General features: G+C 26.6%; 1 protein-coding gene across 1 annotated transcript in view; it reads left to right on the top strand.

Moving 5' to 3' along the window:
- The window catches only part of LOC100206936 (low-density lipoprotein receptor-related protein 1), a 125489-nt gene that overhangs the window by 12955 nt on the left and 92804 nt on the right, over positions 1 to 19730 (top strand). Inside the window, exons 12-21 of the mRNA XM_065799115.1 lie at positions 3687 to 4078; positions 4317 to 4436; positions 6608 to 6742; positions 7336 to 7575; positions 8362 to 8682; positions 14495 to 14767; positions 15543 to 15737; positions 15908 to 16096; positions 16191 to 16424; positions 19163 to 19316. Coding sequence (XP_065655187.1) covers positions 3687 to 4078; positions 4317 to 4436; positions 6608 to 6742; positions 7336 to 7575; positions 8362 to 8682; positions 14495 to 14767; positions 15543 to 15737; positions 15908 to 16096; positions 16191 to 16424; positions 19163 to 19316 — 2253 coding nt within the window. The remainder of the gene's footprint in view (positions 1 to 3686; positions 4079 to 4316; positions 4437 to 6607; positions 6743 to 7335; positions 7576 to 8361; positions 8683 to 14494; positions 14768 to 15542; positions 15738 to 15907; positions 16097 to 16190; positions 16425 to 19162; positions 19317 to 19730) is intronic.

The raw sequence follows: 19730 nt of genomic DNA, 5'->3' as shown, positions 1-19730 counted from the left end.
ATTATTTTAATATCGATAATTATGACTATTATTTTATTGTTGCTATTTTTCTATTTGTTATAACTTGCAGTTCATAAATATTTACAGTTATTGTTATAACTTGCAGTTCATAAATATTTACAGGGTCATTCTAAACAAATCAACAGGCAAATCAACTTATGTTTTGTATTTTTTTAGTTTTCACATATAGTAAGCTTTTATGGTTATTTATAAAACTTTAAAGTTTGAGTATTTAACTCCTAATGATTCATTTAGATATCGTCGCTGGGACGATATTTAGGTTTCAATTTTGCTGACTTATGCACACTCAACATTTTTTTGTAACATGATTTTTTTGTCATTAAGTAGCAATATTTAATGACAAAAAAGTATATAATGAAGAAAAAAAATTCAAAATGGACAGGTTTTGAAATCTTTCATTTCAATTAGGACTAATAATAATCTTTTAATCATATGTTTGTCAAGTAAGGCAAAGTAAGTAAGGCAAATAAGGCAACACCTTTCAGTCAAACTCCAATAATTTTCGCTGTGTTTATTTTGCAATTGAAAGTTTACTTTCTCCCTGACAACAAAAGTTTGTTGTCATGGAGGAAGTAAACTTTATTGTGCCCCTGACGTTTTTTACAAGTTCCGCTTGAAAGTTGTGGATCACAGTAAGTTGTTGTTGTCATTGTAATGTTTGGGAAAAACAGATTCAGTATACAATGCCTCACACATTCCAATAAATAAAAAACAATAATTTTTAGAGTAAATCAAGTTTCAGAGTTGATTTTTAATGGTTTTTTATGCCCTTTTATGTTCTTCCTAGTGTGGTTTTTTTGATGGATCCACTTGTCATCTCTGGTGATGACAATAAAACCAGTCAAAGACAAGAGGTTCATGCAGATTTCTGCGGGCTGGCCTAGCTTACTAGTATTCAGTTTGTGTAGTATCTAAATATTAAGCTTGAAGATCTTTCTCATTTTATGCAAGTAGTAACAATAATACCATGAATGGATCAAGTGTTTGCTTTATAAGCAGTGCATAGTTGATTGAGTTGTTTTCGAATAACAGCATTAAATGCTCTAAATTCAATTCCATTGGTCTGGTGAATCTTGGTTGATCTTGCAACATTAAATAGCTGTTGCAAAAGTGTTAAGACTAATAATGTTACTTAAGAAGCCAAACCCTGAATATTTTGATTACAATAAATTTCAATAGGTCTGATAAGTTGTCAATCATTTAATTAGAAAATGTACAATTTCTTTTAAAAGAATAAGTTGGCTTCATTTTGTTGACTTTTTTAAAGAAAAATTCTATATTTGTTAACTACTTCAAAATGCAAAAATGCATCTTACTCCATCTTACTATTGGCAAAGTTCTTTCTACAGAAAATTTTTGTTGTACTATTGATCAAATTTCATTTACTTGTGGTTTGTATACCATTATTAATTTAATGTTTTTTTGTATTTGTTTGCCAAAATTTATTTTTATCTAAATCTTAAATTTGTCTAGTCACTGTCCTTTTTAAACTGTCTTTTACAATTGTTCCATTTACTATGCCACCAATGTCATCTTAAGCTTATTATGGCTTTCCATATTTATCATTATTGCAAGCAGACTTGCCACAAATTGTAGCAAAAAAAAACCATTCAACATAAAATTTAATGTAAATTTCAAAGTCTTTTTTGTGATGGCAAAGATTAATAAATTTTTTGAAGTTTTATATTGTGCTGCTCATACACCATTAAATTATTTAATATTTCTAATTTGTAAAGTAATTAGTAATCTTGTAATTAGTATTCATGTTATTAGTAATGAGCTGTTGTATTTTATATGGAAAATATACATTGTACTTGTTGTGTGATCTTTTTGAAAACATGGTTGAAAGGTAGTTAAACAGTTTCAAAAAAGATAAATAATGCAATAATATTTTTTGCTTTAAAATCAACAGTAAGCCTTGAACACATTGTAATGTCTTCCTGACAATGGCAACAATTCAAGAAATTGTTTTACCTTTGTTTCTGTTGTAGCCATTTCATTATCACACTTTTAAAATAAGTTTTGAAAATACTTTAAAAAAAAAATATCAATTAAAAAATTTGAATATAAAATAACTGGTGTAATTTAATTCTTTTCTTTCTGCTTATAATTTGACTTTTATGTTGACTGTTGTCTTTAAATATTCTTTAAATATTCTTCTTTTATTCTCTCACAATATTGTTATTTTAGTTAGTATTATTTAAAAAAAGGTTTGTATTGAGGGGGCCTTACCTCTCCTCATGAACCTTACCTCTTAAACTTTACAGTTTCATCTAATTTCTTTTTCTAGTTTAACCCCTTTTTTTTCTACAATACAGTTTCATCTGATTTCCTTTTCTAGTTTAACCCCATTTTTTTTTAACGATACAGTTTCATCTGATTTCCTTTTCTACTTTAACCCCATTTTAAAAGTGATGTTTGATATTTTAGAATATTAAAGAAACAGAAAAAAATAATTGAGATTGATCTTCATTTTGACTGTCAAAATTCCAAAAATAGTTACCAAAAATTAAAATTTTTTTTTTTAAATTGGTTGATATTTGAATCCACCATGTGGAAGACTGTCCATCCACTAAACTTCAGGTTTATATCTTATATTGTTTATTACATACTGCTGTTTAACGACATAAAGTTATTCTGCAAAAAATGCTGAGTTGCATAAATCAGCAAAATTGAAGCCTGAATATCTCAAAAAGACTATATTTTAGACTTGATTACTCAAAATTTTGGTTTTTTTTTAAACATCTTCACTTCCAACAAGGCTGCAAGCAACCACTAATTAGATTTGGAAGTTACTGGAAGAGAAAAGATAAAGATTGTAGAGCAAGATAACGATTGACAGGCGACTTAAAGGATTGCAAATTATATGAATCAGGAAAGCAAGATGAAGTAAGCAAATTCCAAAGAACTGATGTTTGAGGAAAAAAGCTAGACGAATAAGAGTTTTTGAAGCACTTAGGAATAGTCACTGAAAAAGGATGAGATTTAATTGAATGACAAGTAACACAAAATGAATTTTAGTAAATGGCACAAGATACACTAGCTCTTTAGAGCAGTGCTCATTATAGTATCTGTAGAAAAGAGAAAGAGAAGTAACATTACGATGATGTTATAATAGTTGGAGGTTGACTGCAAGAACAGGTCCAACTATGTTTACAATACGTTTTTGCACCTTGTCTAAAAGAGAAAGGGCATCATTAGAAGATCTGCCCCAGATATGGCAACAGTATTTTATTCAAGGGTTTTACATATAATCTTAAGCAATTTAACATATGTGAAAGTTAGCATGCAAGAAAACATATAGTGATGTTTTTTTTTATTCTTTTTTTTGCTTCAAATGTCTGAAAAATGGCATTAGTGCAATTAAAGTTTAAAGAAATTTTAAATAGTTTAAACAGTTCACTTGCACACACATTAGCATACATACCTACATCTTTTGTAAACATTTAAATATATCACTTGCACACACCTGCATACATACCTACATATTTTGTAAACATTTAAACAGTTCACTTACACACACATGAGCATACATACCTACATCTTTTGTAAGCATTTAAACACGTTGCATCTTGATTTTGTACTAATTTCATATTTTTCAAATGTAAATATTAACCATAAAAATATTTATCAAATTTCTTATCTAAAAATTAAATTTTTTTTAGGTATTTATTTTACACAGATTGGTTTGCACCAGCGAAAATTGGAAGAGCAAACTTAGATGGTACTAATCATATTATTCTAGTAAATTTGACAGATCTAATATGGCCTAATGGATTAGCTTTAGACTATGACCAAAATAAAGTTTATTGGACTGATGCCAAAATTGATAGAATTGAATCTATGGACTTTGATGGTGGAAATCGGGTTGTAGTTATTGCCAACACTCAACACAGTTTTGGGTTAGCATTAGATGATACATATATTTATTGGACAGACTGGTTATCAAAAGAGATTTTACGAGCTAAGAAAAAGAACATTTCAGATGTTTCAGTTTTAAGAAATTCTTATAGTGGGTTAATGGAAATTCAGATATATAATAGAAAAGTACAAAAAGGTAAAAAAAACTTACAAATAATGGAGTTTCATGGATGTCCTTTTTTTTTTTTTAATATGTAAAATGTTAATATTAATTGATATTAAGTAAATATGGTTTATTATCAGTTTTATAGTAACTAATTTATGCAAATTGTTCATAAAGTTCTGCAATCAAAAGATAAATAGTTTAGTCTTGAAAACTTGCCATTTAGAATGATTCAGATAAGAGATAATTTTAATTATTTTTTAAATTTTAGGCAATAACATTTGTGCTGTAGCAAAGTGTGAACAGTTGTGTTTATTAAGACCAAATAATTCATACATATGCGCATGTGGATTTAACTACACACTTATGAAAGATGGAAAATCTTGTGTAGGTGGGTAAGATGATGGCCTATTTGTTTAGTTTTACTAAGTTTAAGTCTTTGGATATTAGTAAAAAAAATTTTTTTTTTAAATTTCAAACACTAGATTATCTTAGAGTTGACAGCAATAAAATACCAGCATAAAAAATCCATCTAGCATTATCAATTTTGAATTTTTTTTCTCGAAAATTAATGAAATGGCTTCTTTTTCAATTGGGAATTTTATATTTCAAAACTTTCATTCGCTTTTCAATGTTAAGTTGACTTAACTCTTTTAAGGAAATTTTTTAAATTATAAGTCTTTAACTGTTTTTTTATTAGATCTAAAATTCGACAATAAAAAAATGCGCTCCTTACGGGATAACAGTTCTTATAAATACATGGTTGAAAAATAATTTTTATGTTTGTATCATGGGTATTGCCGTGCCCCAACTTCTTGGGGCACGTACCCATGATACAAAATCTTAAAAGGGTTTTAAATGAAAATGTAAGGTTAAAATTCAATTGAAAAAACATTATTTTAAAGTCTAAATTTTATTTTGAATTGTTTAAAATAACATTCAAATATATTTTAGTCTTTGGAAAAGATTCACATCTTGCTCTTTTGTTGATGATTTTTTTTTCCATAGTATTGGGGCCAAACCCTTATTTTGATCCAAACTAAGTCATTTCTTGTCAACCTGAAATAGAAAAGATATGTGCTGTTAAAATAAAGATTCAAAGATTTCTACTTAAATCTTGTGCATACTTTGCAATAAAACTTATACCTGATACAGAACTTTTCTCAGTTTTATTAGTTTGATTATCATTAGTTTTAAATTCAAACCCTAATTTGCTTGAACTGCTTTCATATTCAGTAGACAAAGTTTTCATTTATGTTTTCTGAAACTAGAGTTCAGAATATTGATAAAAGTTAATAAATACTAAATAAGATTATCTAGTATAAAAGAATAATTGGAGATACAAATAAAATTTTATTTTTTTATAATAAATAAAAAATATGCAAGATGAATAAATAGTAATTAAGCTTCATTTAAATTGCTTTTAATGCTACTTTTAACTTTAGTTGTTTTTTAAAGTCTTGCTTTAAATCTTGTTTAAAAAACTTTAGTAAGTTTTATTGGCTTCTCTTGTTTTCCTCATAAAAATATTTCATATAAAAATCCATAAATATAAAATTAAAGTTGCTACTTCTTTAAAAAATTGTTCAAACAAATCAAAAGATATTTATACATACAGGAATTTTGATCAAAAGCTTCAAGATGCTTTCCCTTTGAAAAAAGCTGTTAGTAAGCTGCTGAAGCTTGATAGATTGTCTTTTTGATTGTTTTATTGCACCCAATTTGGTGGAATACCTAACTCATTTAAGCATCCTAAACCCTTTAACCAGCTGTTAGTGTAGAAAGACGATGGTGATTACTTATACAAGATTCATCTATCAAGTCAAGTTGCTTGATTATGTTTTTAGACTATGCTATCTAAAGTAGGATTTTTGTAAAAAATTGGGTACTAGGGAAAATATATAAACTTTTTACTGAAACTCCAGTCTGACTTCTAATATCTAACAATTTTATTGCTTTAATTGTATCAGTAGGAATTAAAATAGGGACTGAGTGATTACCCTTTTCCAGACTGATAAGTAATCTTCGTTCTACATTCTAATTGATTTTCAGATAATGCATTTTTTATTCTTTCTACATTTAGTCATACATTGATTAAGGTGTTTTCCCATTCTTTAATTGTAAGTCTTGCAGGTTAGCCAACTTGCCTACCATATTATAGTTAACCTGACACGAGTCTCTTAATTGAATAAAGGAATGTGAATCAGCTATTTCCTATTGTCAGTGTCATTTCGTATTCACTAGTCAGTCGTCATGCATGCTCAATTCTGAATAAATTATTACTAACAAAATTAGATAAATATTCATTTCAATAAATTTTGAAATGTTTTTCCATCAGTAGGTTCATCAGGAAGCATCCTGACAAACCTACTGATGGAAAAACAAACTGTTGAAGAAAAAAACTAGATGAGTGTTTTTACTAATTTATATATATATATATATATATATATATATATATATATATATATATATATATATATATATGTTTGTATATATATGTATATGATTTTATATACACACACACATACACATATATATGCAAATCTGCATTTTTTTTTGTAGCTGGAAATGAAACTTGGAAAGAGTACACTTGTCGTGAAGGGTATTTTTATTGCGACAATCTTTGTTTTCGCAATTCTTCAAAATGCGATGGATACAAAGACTGTACCAATGGTGAAGATGAAGATTCCTGCGATAGTAAAATTTTTTTCATTATTTAAGTGTATAGTAAATCTTTATTATTTGTGTTTTCTATAAAAATATATTTTTTTATTAGACAAAAAGAGTTTCTATTATGCATAAAAAATTGACAAAACATTATAAAAACATGTTATTTGCAATTCAAACCTGGATTTTACTATAAATATTTGCAAAGAAAAAACCTAAAACTTTAATCAAGTTTTAATTGAATTCTTTCATTCAATTTAATAAAATTTTTATAATAAAATTTTTTAATAAAATTTAATAAATTCTTTAATTCTTTCATTCAATTTAATAAAATTTTAAGTTTTCCATTTTCTAATGTTTCAAAAAAATTTGTAAAAATTAACAAAACTTTTTATAAACTCTCTAATTTGCTTTATTATTTAATAATTTTTTTTATAGTGAAAGTTTAAAAATAGTTTATTATTTTAAATAAGTATATATATATATATATATATATATATATATATATATATATATATATATATATATATATATATATATATATATATATATATATATATATGTAATGCATATACAGTTAATATAGTTATTGTGATGTATATATGATTGTACTAATTTAATAGATGTGGTGTGTGATGAAAGTAAAATAAAATGTGAGGAAGATAATCTTTGTATTCCTATAACATGGCGATGTGATAGAGAGAAGGATTGTTCAAAAGGAAGCGATGAGAAGAATTGCACTTACCCTATATATTGCAATTCAACAACTCAGTTTGCATGTCAGACAGGAGGTTGCTTAGATCTTATTCATAAATGTGATGGTGAACTTGATTGCTTTGATAAGAGTGACGAGATGAATTGTGGTAAGTGCATATATTGGTTTAACTAACAAATTTTTATCTGTGTGTAAAGTATTGGAATAAAAAGAAGGACTATTATTAAAAAAAAAAAAATTTTGTCTTTAATGATTTGAATAAATTAAATTTTTTTAATTAATATAGCTTTAAAAAAGATTTAAATATTTTAAAAAATAAGTTTTCTCTATTATTTTTTCTTTGGATTTTCTCATAAAATTAAAAAACTATTCAAAAATAAAATGTTTTGTTAAATTAGCTATTTTCATCAGGGATCATTTATAAATTACACAATTGCGCATGTTTTATTTAGCATTGTCTTGACAACAATCAAGTATTTTGTCTAAAATTCTCAGCCAATCAAGTTTTTGTATCAAGAATAATTTTTTAAGTTTAAACAAAATCTTTTGATAAAAGTAAAGTGGTTGTTAAAATAATTTGTTTTCCTGAAAAATCTGCTTAAAAATACACAAATAGTTATTTTAAATATCATCAAAAGTTGTATTTTCTTCAAGGATATTTTGAATTTTCTTTATACTTACATATTTAAGTTTTTAGACTTTTTAAAATTTATTTTGATAATTTGGATGTTAGACTGAGGTTGATTTGATACAAGTATTAAGTATATTTATTTAGTATATTAAATTTATTTTAATGCGTTTTTGGACTGTGCCAACTGCAAAGATAATTTTGTTATTGCTATTTAGTTAAGAAATGGATGTCTTGAGAATGTTAAGAATTATTACAAATTTTAAAAAGTTTTAAATTGTTTTTTCTTCTATTTTTCTTTTTTAGCACCAAAAAAATGTAACAGTATTACTCAATTTCAATGTTGGTCCAGTGGCATATATGTTAGTGGACCTCCAAGTGGTCCTTGTATTCCTTTGGAGTGGGTTCAAGATGGTGTAAATGATTGTATTGATGGGTCAGATGAAGCAGGATATATTACAGACTGTTATAACAGTTCTCTTAGCTCTAACAGTTCTTTTGTTTCTAACAGTTTATTTAGCCGTTGCAACAATTTTCAATGCATTTCAAAAACTTTGTGGTGTGATGGATTCAATGATTGTGGTGATTGGTCTGATGAAAAGAACTGTTCCAATCAAATATATAGTAGTATGTTTTATTTTCTCTTTGATTTAAATAAGATTTAAATAATTTGATTTAAATGTAGTTAAAATAGTAAAGTAAATATAAGATGAGTAGAAGAGAGGTTTTTTTTATAGTAGAAGGGTAGGTTGACCAGGCTTTGACCCATGGTCAAAAAACTCACATTTGGTGAGGTAATTTTGCTCTATGTCACATTTTTTATCTTTTTTTAATGAAAAATACTAACTTATAGTAATTGATGTCTGGTATCATTGAGTTTGTATTCTATTTAAACATGATTGAAATTTAAATGCTTTTTGTTGCAAAAAGAACTTCACACATTTAAAGCACTAAAGAAAAAAAAAATTAAAATAATTTTTGTATCTCAGCAAAAAAAATTTAAAAGTTTCTGTTGGTTTAATTGCAACAGTTTTCTTCACTTCTTACCTAAATACTTCAAACTCATTTAAAAATTTTCCATATGTAATATATACTCTATATGTAATATATGCAATTTAAGTCTCATCACTTATTTCTATGTTATCATTGTGAAATTTTTTTGTCAAAAATTTAGTGCTGAACAAAAATAATTTAGAGTTTAAAATTTATTGCTGACCTATTTTTTTTTTTTTTTGATTTTCGAGGACTTTTTTTCAATTATAGCCGTATATAACCATTATGACAGTGCTCTTTTTTGATACCTTTTTTCAAATAATTTTTTTTTTCATTTTTAATAAAAATATATGAACATTTTAAATCAGAAATAAAAATCATGAAGTTGCCTTTTTTAATTAATAATTTAACAGAGAAATCTATTAATATTCATTTTCGCATTTTTTTTCCAAAAGTATCGCTTTTTGATAAAACAAATTTTTTGTGCTTTTTTGACAGCAAAGTAATCAAATGAGATTTTAAAAGTTTAAAACAATACACCTATCAAAATTTATTAAGGTCATTAAAAATAATTGTCAAACAATTAAGACTCTCTGTAAAAACAAAAAGTATATGACAGTTAAGATTTATATAGCCAAAAAAATACATTTTTTACTGCCAAAAAGTAGACTCAAAATTTTTTTTGATCAACCTGCTTAGTAACTGATAAATAGTTCCTTAGTAACCTGCTTAGTAACTGATTATCAAAACTAATAACTGTTGTTATAAAATGAAGAAATCAAGAACAATTACAGCTTAACAATAAAGTAAAAAATTGATAAGTGGCAGAACAAAAAATGAACCAATAGCAATTGTTGAACAGTAAAATATGAACCAATAGCAATTACAGATGAACAGTAAATATAAGTTAATAATGATAAATAAAGATAATAAATAATGAATTAGAACAAGTGATTGTAAAAAGTTTTAATTTAAGTTATATTTTTATATCACAAGAAATTTGCTAAAAAGGGTCAAAAAAAGGTATGACTTTAGTTTGAGTTATCCGAGGTTTGAAATAACCAGATAATTTTAATAGTAACCAGTAAAATGATTTCGAGGGACCAACTAAAACAGTTTTAGATTAATAAAACAAAAATTTGAATTAACCGTTGTTTGACTTAATTAATGGTAATTACCTGTAGTATAAATAATAAGTTGTAAAAATTATAAATACAATATGTAATACAATAAGCAGTACAAAATGTAATATAGTAAACATAAGTAAATAGTAAACATAAGTAAATAGTAAACATAAGTACTGAAAAAGTGAAAGAAATAATATCATGTTTACAAGTTAACACTAAAATTGTATCGACTTGTAGAATAAAGCCCAAGTCCAGTTCAACCACCAATGTAACAAATGGCTCTAATGCCAGAAACAACCAAAACTCAATTATTGTGGAATTTGAAAATGTAGAATTGAGAAATATGGTATTAGCAGTAGCATCCAATCTTTCCAAAACTGAACACAATAATGTTTTTATCAAACCTGATCAAACAATTGCAGAACATGCTGATTTTAATAAGCTTAACATTGAAAGAAGAACATCAGAAAGCAATCTTGAAAAACATGGTGATCTTGACAACCCATTTCGATTCGTCATTCGCAGTGACAGTCGCATCGATGTATCTAAGACCCATGAAATCAACAGCTGTTCAATACACCTATTTGTTGAATGGCAAAAAACCCATATTGCACTCTCAAAACCAATCAATACACAATAATATCAATGATACTATAAAACCATCTACCTCAGCCCAAAACTGTTCAAACAAGCTATCAAATAATTTTTTAAGCCAAGAAATTAATTCAAACATTTTCACGCAAATTAAATCACAAAAAAATTGCCAATCAAATCACGAAAAAAACAAGATAACAGAAAGTTATTTAAAATACTGGTACACAAACGCTACATTGTTAAATGGTAAATATAATGAGTTGTTAATTGAGGCTAAGCGAAATTTGCCACACATAATTATGATATGTGAGACGTGGTTGACAGATAACTCGGTAGCTAATATTCCTTGGTATTGCTTATATAAAAATGATAGAGCCTTCGGAAAAGGTGGTGAAGTGTGTATATATATTGCTAAAACTTTAAACTCTTTCTAAATTTCCAATACTGAACTTCAAAGTAATCTAATTGAACAGATTTGGTGTTCTTTAAACATTGGCGAAGAAAGAATTATTTGCGGATGTATTTATCGTACTGGAGATAGTGACATATACAACTCCATAAATGTAATGAGGTCAATTGAAGCAGACGACAAGATGATTTTGAATAAAAAAGCAAGTGGTATTCTCTTATGTGGGGGATTTTAATTTCCCTCAAATTGATTGGAGCGGTTCTTTAGGCCAAGTAACTGGAAAAAACGAAATAGCGCAGTTATTTATAGATGACTTAGATAAATTCTAAATGTTCCAAACCGTAATAAAACCAACATTTCATCTTAAAATAATAATAATAACAATATTTTGGATCTGGTAATAACAGAAAGAAATTCAAGAATTTTCAATTTAGTACACCACTCACCACTTCAACACAAACTTAATGGACATCATATTCTTACTTTTTGCTATATTTTTTTTACTCCATCTAATAAAATTGTAATACGCTAAAGATATATGTATCATAAAAGGGAACTACAGTAATATGAACAATTACTTTGATAAAATCAACTGGGGTAAGCTCTTTAAAAACCTTAACGCAGACAAGTGTTACAATAAATAGTTGCAACATTATGATATGGCATGCACTCTATATATCCCGCAATCAAATATGAATAAAATTAAAAGAGCACCTTGGCTTAATAAAAAAATTAGCAGCATTGATAAAGTTGAAAATAAAACTGTGGATCAAGTGCAGGAATTTCAAATTTAGAGACCAAAATTTATTAAGGGAATACACTAGTATTAATAAAGTCAAAAAAAAACTGTAAAATCAACAATTAGAGAGTATGAATATGAAATTGTTCATGAAGTCCTGTTTCATTAACGTCTGTCATATGCAAAGTAATGGAGAGTATAATAAGAGACACTTTGATGGAACATCTTGTTGAAAATAAATTAATATCTGATTTGCAGCATGGTTTTATCCATAGAAAAAACTGTTGCACAAATTTACTTGAGTCTTTAGATTTAATTACACAGTCTCTTGAACGTGGTTTTTCAATTGATATAGTTTTTTTGAACTTCTCCAAAGCATTTGATACAGTTGCACACAAAAGATTGTTAATAAAATTAAAAGCATATTGTGAAAGTTTTAGTAAACTGGTTTAAAGCATATCTGACTAATAGAATTCAAAGAGTTCTCCTTGGTACTTATAAATCAGAATGGAAGGAGGTAACAAGTGGAGTGCCACATGGCTCAGTAATAGGTCCGCTATTATTTGTTATCTATATTGATGAGATAACACAATAAATAAAAAATTGCTGTAAGTTGTATGCCGACGATACAAAATTATTTTGGTTATTACAAATATCAACGATAACTAGGCAATGCAAGAGGATTTATTTAACCTTAGTAAATGAAGAAAAAAATGGTTATTACACTTTAATAACGAAAAATGCAAAGTTATGCATATAGGAAAAAAACCCTTGCTATAATTATTATAAGAGCCAACCAAGGAGCAATGAAAATCATACACTATGATGAAAGCATCTTTGGAACAAGATTTAGGGGCCCTAATATCTAATGATATAAAATAGAAAAATCATATAGGTATGATCGCAGGAAAAGCAAACAGATTACTTGATCAAATAAAACATTGTTTTATATACTTAGATAAAGACCTAATGAAACTGCTGTATTGTTTGTTAGTTCGACCCCACTTAGAATTTGCTTCACCGATTTGGAATCTTTATTATAAAAAAGATCAATAAAATAGAACAAGTACAACAAAGAGCAACAAAAATAAGATGTTTAAAAGGAAATATGAGGAGCAATTAAAAAAATTTGGATTGACATCATTAAAAGAACAAAGAGAATGGAGCGATATAATAGAGTATTATAAAATTAAAAATGACATTCATAAAGTAAATTGGAGAAACCCTCCAATAAACAACTTATATCCAAAATTAAGAGTTCATAATCAACAGTTGCACAAACAAAATGTTCTTATTTCGGAAACAAGAACGCATTACTAATAGGGTTGTTAATAAATGGAGCAGTCTAACCTATGGCGTTGTTAACTCTGTTAATATAAATGCTTTTAAAAATAAACTTGAGGAACATAAGAAGGGCAATTCTAAATAACAATTGGATTGTTATTATTTTGTTATATCACGAATTTCATTAGTATTTTTCATTTTACTGTTAAAGTCACGCAACTATAGTTAAGTGACTCAAAAATATTAACAAACATATACTGTCCATTAATATTATTTTTTTTGCAAAAAATTTTTTTAATGAGACAAAATTTTAAAATGAAATTTATTGGTACTGCCATTAAACCAATTGTTTATCCTGATTTTTTTTTTATTTGAATGTTCATGTTTGGTTATATATATACATACTCATGTGTGGTTCAGAAGAATTTCCATAATGCTATTTTATTACTTAAATATGACATTATGGAAGAAAACAGTTTTTTATTAGGTAAACCATCATAAAGGATGATATGTTTACAACATAAATGCATAATATTTATTACGATTTCAATCAGAGACAGAAAATTGTTGATTCATTCATTATTGAATATTGATTCATTTATTGTCTATTTTTGTTTTATTCTTCATTTATTGTTGATTCCTTATTGATATTCATTATTTATTTATTCTGACTAAGTGCAGTTATTCAACAACGAAGCTAAAATATTGTGGTAGTGTGAATAAACCAACAATGAAGGTAAAATAACAATGTGATAGTGTGAATGAATAAATAATGAAGGTAAAATAATAAAATGATAAACCTTATTTGAATTGGTTTAAGACGAATGCAACTATGTAAATTAACCTAATTAAGGTTAATCAAGTTGATTTAATTATTTATGAATTAAATAACAATAGGTTTCAATATAAGTTAGTTGTTTATTCATTATCTTTATGTTCCCCGATTGTTTTCTTCCTCCCCCAAAAATTTTTTAATACTACATTGCTGAAAATTTTAATGTATTATAAGTCAAAAATGTATTTTTTACCACTATTTTAATGTATTTTAATTTGAAAATTTATTCTTTACCACTATTTTAATGTATTTTAATTTGAAAATTTAATCTTTACAACTATTTTAATGTATATTAATTTGAAAATTTGATTCTTTACCACTATTTTTTTGTATTTTATGTTAAAGATTTATTCTTTACCCTATATTAATGTATTTTAATTTGAAAATGTATGCTTTGCCACTATTTTTATGTATTTTAAGATGAAAATTTATTCTTTACTACTATTTTATTTTTTTAGAGTGTACAGTTAATAATGGTTCAGTCGATATTGTTTGTGACAACTGTTTACTTGATGTTGAGTTTCGCTGTGTTAAAAGTCAGAAATGCATTTCAAACAGATTTTTGTGTGACTATGTAAAAGATTGCGATGATGCATCAGATGAATTAAACTGCAATTACACAGAATGCACAGCAGGTGATTTTCAATGTGAAAATAAACATTGTATTCTTTTATCTCATCGATGTGATAGCACTGATGATTGTGGTGATAACAGTGATGAAGTATCTTGTGGTAACAACAAGATTATTTTATATAATAAAAATAGTTTTTTTCTTTTTTATTAAATCATAAGAGTTATGAAAACTAACATTTGTCTAAATTTAAAACTTGTTTCAGGTGTTTATTTGCAAAACTTTTGTAAAAAATTTGTAAACTTACAACTTGTATTTTAGTTCTTTAAGGGATCGCCCCGCCCCCCGTTTTTATTTGCAGGTATATTTTTGCAGGTAAAAAAAGTTGCACTGTACTAACTTACAATTATTAATAACCAATATTCTATCTGTTTTGTTTGCTCAATAAATATTTTAAAGCGTCATCGGTTTTTAGCTGTTTTGATTTATTTGTTGTAAGTATAAAGGCTTTCATTGCAGTGTGTTTATACTATGTTATTTTAGAGAGATAAATTAATGTCACAAATTAATTTAGTAAATCACAAACTCATAAGATATTATTAGGCATGAAGTAAAATAATGAATATAAAGAGAAGAAAACATAATATAAGTTTGTAGTACAAAAAAAAAAAAAATATTTTAATCAAAACTTCCTAAAAAAATTTGTTATGAAACTTACAGACAAATAGAACTTAGCTTTGGATAAAAATGTTTCTTGTTTCAAATTCTATCATATCCTCAAATTGAAAATTTTAGTTTCACAATAAAATAAAATTCTCCTAAAAGCTTTTTAACTACTTCAACATATTTTAGTTTTTAATTTAATAATAATTTAATTTTTTACAACAACAGTAAACTATAATATGTAATATCTATAAATAATGATTATTTTACAGGTAGTTTGGTCGAAAAAACATGCAAAGATACAGAATGGAAATGTGAAAATACAACAAAGTGTATTCCTATAGATTCTGTGTGTAATGAAATTAATGACTGCCCTTTATCCGACGATGAAGGGCCTTTATGCAAACTAAATGGATGTTCGCAAAAAAATGGTGGTTGTTATCATTTTTGCAGCCAAACGCCAAATGGTAAGATTTATTTTTGTTATTAACCAAAGGGTTAGCTTTATTTGTTCTTATTAATTATTAGGTTATCTATTTTTTGTTATAAATCAATAGGCTAGCTTAGTTCTTGTAGTTAAAATGATGAGGTTCAACCTTTTATAAATTATCAAAAAAATTTACTTGCAAATATTTAGGCGTACAGTGCAGCTGTCGATCAGGATACATACTATCTAATGATTCACAGACTTGTGAAAATATCAATGAGTGTTTTATTAATAATGGTATGTGTAGTCAGCTTTGCTATGATACCAAAGGGTCTTATAAGTGCAAATGTGCAGAAGGATACTTTTTACGTGAAGGAAGTCAGTCATGTACAGCTGGTGGTAAAATATCTTTTTTAAATGTTATTTTTATAACTAATTTTTAATGACTTTTTGTGAGAGTTAATTAGTTTTATCTTTCATTCCTTTTTTATAGGTCCAACTCCAAGTATTATTTTCTCAGATGGTAAATCAATACGTGAGATCAACTCAGCAACAGGTGATTTAAAATCGTTAGTAGATGGATTATCAAATGCAATTGGTGTAGACTTTCATTGGCAAGAGCAGCGCTTGTATTGGTCAGATGTTGGTACTGATAAAATTGAGCGAATGTTTCTAAATGGATCAGGTCGTGAAGTAATTATTAGCCAAGGGATGAATTCACCTGAAGGTAAATTTCAGTTTATTTGTTTAAAAAATAAAGTTAATAAATGATAATTTTTATAAATAAAAAAGTAATAATGATAATGATAATAATAAAAATAATAATAATCAAAGGTTGAATTAAGCGATTGCCAAATGCGATATCTGGAAAAATATCTGGTATCAAAATTTTAGTTCATGCAAAACAGTGTAAATTGTTTTCATGAAGCGAATTAACTTAAATTTATTAGCAAAAAAGTTTTAAAATACAAAACAATAAACTTGCGACTGCAAAAGAAGTAACTAACTGCATTATAAAAGTAATAAAACTATAATAGTGTTACTACTTTTATAATGCACTTATAACTTTTATAATTCATTCTTTGTTCAAACACCATAAACAACATATGTAATCCCAAATTTTAATTGAAGTAGAAAAGCATCTAGAAAAAATAGAGTGGGTATTCTAGTATTATTAAAAACTTTAGGAACTTATACAAATACGTACTTTTATAAGAAATGGTCCATAAAAATGTGAGTTAATTTTAAAATCAACCAATAAAAATTTTTCATTGGTTGATTTGATGATATAGTTTTATGAATGTTTTAATGCTATTTAATAAACAAAAAACATTTTATAATGGCAAATAATTTCTATAAATCAAAATTAAGGAGATGTTGCTGCAATGCAATTTTAAAGTAAAAATACAATTGCAATATTTGATGTTTTAACATTACATAATTTGAAGTTTACATAAGTTAGATATTTGCAAACACTTTCAATCACATTTTCTTATAAAAAAAAGTGCTGCGACTCTTTCTTGCCATTACCTCGGTTGCCTATGTATATAGGGTAAAGGAAGGTATGTTCGTGATAAATTAACTAGATGTGTAATTACAAAGTCAATTTCAGTAATTTTACTTAATTACTTTAATTGTTTGATGTACATAGAGTAAAGTTACTAGAATCTATGCAGTTTTGGGATTTTAAGTCCTTTGATAAGTTTTTATAAAAGCTCAAAAGTCATTGAGAAAAGTTAGGTAATTTTGTGATATGATATTTAATTTCGTGATAGTGGTTAGGTAATTTCGTGAATACACAATAATATTTAAATTTTCCTTTATTAATTAAGTATAACATCTGGTATAATATAACAAAAAATATCAACACTTGTTTTGAATTCATAACTATTCAATCAGACTTTAAGTTCATAAAATATAAATATAGTCAGGCTTATAAGTTAACAAAATTATAATAATACTTTCATTACTTTATATTTATATATAAAAAAAATATACTTTTAACATAGGTAGCTTAGAAAATAAAATAACAGACCTACAAAAAACTCTTAATATAATAACTATAATATTAACCATACTTATATCTGATTAACTTATTTTTCTAAATCACATTTTTGTTGACAACATGTATCACACATAAATACTTCACCAATGTCCTCATATGTTTGACAACTCTCATGATAAGGTACTAAACAATAGGAACACTGCACCCATTTTTTTCCATTTTTTTTTTTACATCACTGTTGTAACTTTTTTTACAAACACCGCACTCCCAATCATCATCTTTTGAAGCATTTTTATTTTTTTTACTTTTTTTAGAACATACAGGAATAGAATCCTTTGAAGTTAATGGAATAGGTTTATCAGGAGGAGTCAGACACTTTGCACTTGAATCCCTTTTTGGCCTATTAGGGTTAGGTGTGGTTGGCTCTACAGATGGAATAGTTAACAATGTTTGTATAGCAGTATTACTGTGTGGTTGAATTTCTGTACTTTGAATCTCTCTGTTTGTCAATTGAGATGGAGCTATTGCTTCTGGAGGAATGGCATTTTTATTTAAAGGGCAAATGCCACTTTTTTTAAATGCATTTTCTATATTTTTTTTAGAAAAGCTTTTAATAAATGCTGGATTCAATATTGTATGAAAAGTTGTCCGATTTGGTTTTTCTCCAGGATTTTCCCTCATAAAGTCATTTAAGCTAGTGGCCCAGTTTGACTTAAGTGGCTTGTATATTCCTACATCTAGTGGTTGTAATAAATGACTAGTATGAGCTGGAAATGTAAATAAATATATTTCATTTTCTTTTGCAAGTAATATAACATCCATGTTATATTAATGTGCTTAAAGCAATTTTTAATGTCATTATATTTAATAAAAGAAACATGATTAAAAATGTAAATTCATTTGAGGTGAAAACGTTAAGAAAATGTGTAACTGCGATAAGGAATCATAAGTTATAGGAAGTTAATAAAAAAACAAAAGTTTTACCATTAAATCAAGCATCTTTTCTAGTTTAATATTTAATAAAAATAATTTACTTACCTTAAAACACAAGTCTGGAAATAAAAATGTTGGACAAGTACTCCAAACAAATGTGCTGAACGCACGTTAAATAATGCTAAAGAATGTACAAACTGATAGTAAACAATTGACGTATCACATGCACCCAACGACTATTTGTGAATCGACAGTAGTACCCCGGGGTACCATTTGACGCAATTTCGATGTTTTTGACTAATAGGTATGTTCGCTACAAATGCCGAGCGAATTATCACGAAATTACATATATCACGAACATACCTTCCTTTACCCTATATATTTTATGTTTTTTACGTCAAGGTATAGTATATTAATTGATAATCGATGTAGGTATAGTATATTAATTGATGTGGAAAAATATTTAAAGGTTTATTTAAAGCTTCAAAAATAATTTGTGTACTCATTAAAAACAAGTTTATATTTAGGCATTGCAATTGATTGGGTAGCAGAAAATATTTATTGGTCTGACATGCGTTTGGATACTATTGAAGTAGCAAAACTAGATGGAACAATGCGATCAGTTCTTATTTCTTATGATATTGATGCACCACGAGCTCTTGCTGTTGATCCAAGATATGGGTGATTTTTTTTATTTTTGTTCTTTTTAATGCCAGATTTTTAATTTTGAAACTTTTATTGATTTGTTTACTTAATTTATTTATTTACATTTTTTATTATAAATCTAATAATAAAATGTATTACACATATAAACATACATACATACATACCTACATGTAGTGCTCTAAAGTTTAGCACGCAGCAGAATTAAATTTACTTTTTTTCCATATATGTTTTTTTTTTCAGTTAGTAAAGCTTTAAAAAAATGTTTGCATCTATTTATCAATTAACTAGACATAACCAGGTAAAATAAGAAAAATTAAAAAAAGTTTGCTAAGGCACATTCTTTTTTTTAAGTATACCACTTAATGCATGTGCATTAAGTGGTATTTTAAGCTTTAAAAAAAGCTGCTCATAAGTTTAGCATGCTAGCTC

The sequence above is a fragment of the Hydra vulgaris genome, chromosome 06 (genome assembly GCF_038396675.1).
Source record: "Hydra vulgaris chromosome 06, alternate assembly HydraT2T_AEP".
NCBI classification, from domain to species: domain Eukaryota; kingdom Metazoa; phylum Cnidaria; class Hydrozoa; order Anthoathecata; family Hydridae; genus Hydra; species Hydra vulgaris.
This window is presented reverse-complemented; position numbering and strand designations above follow the sequence as displayed.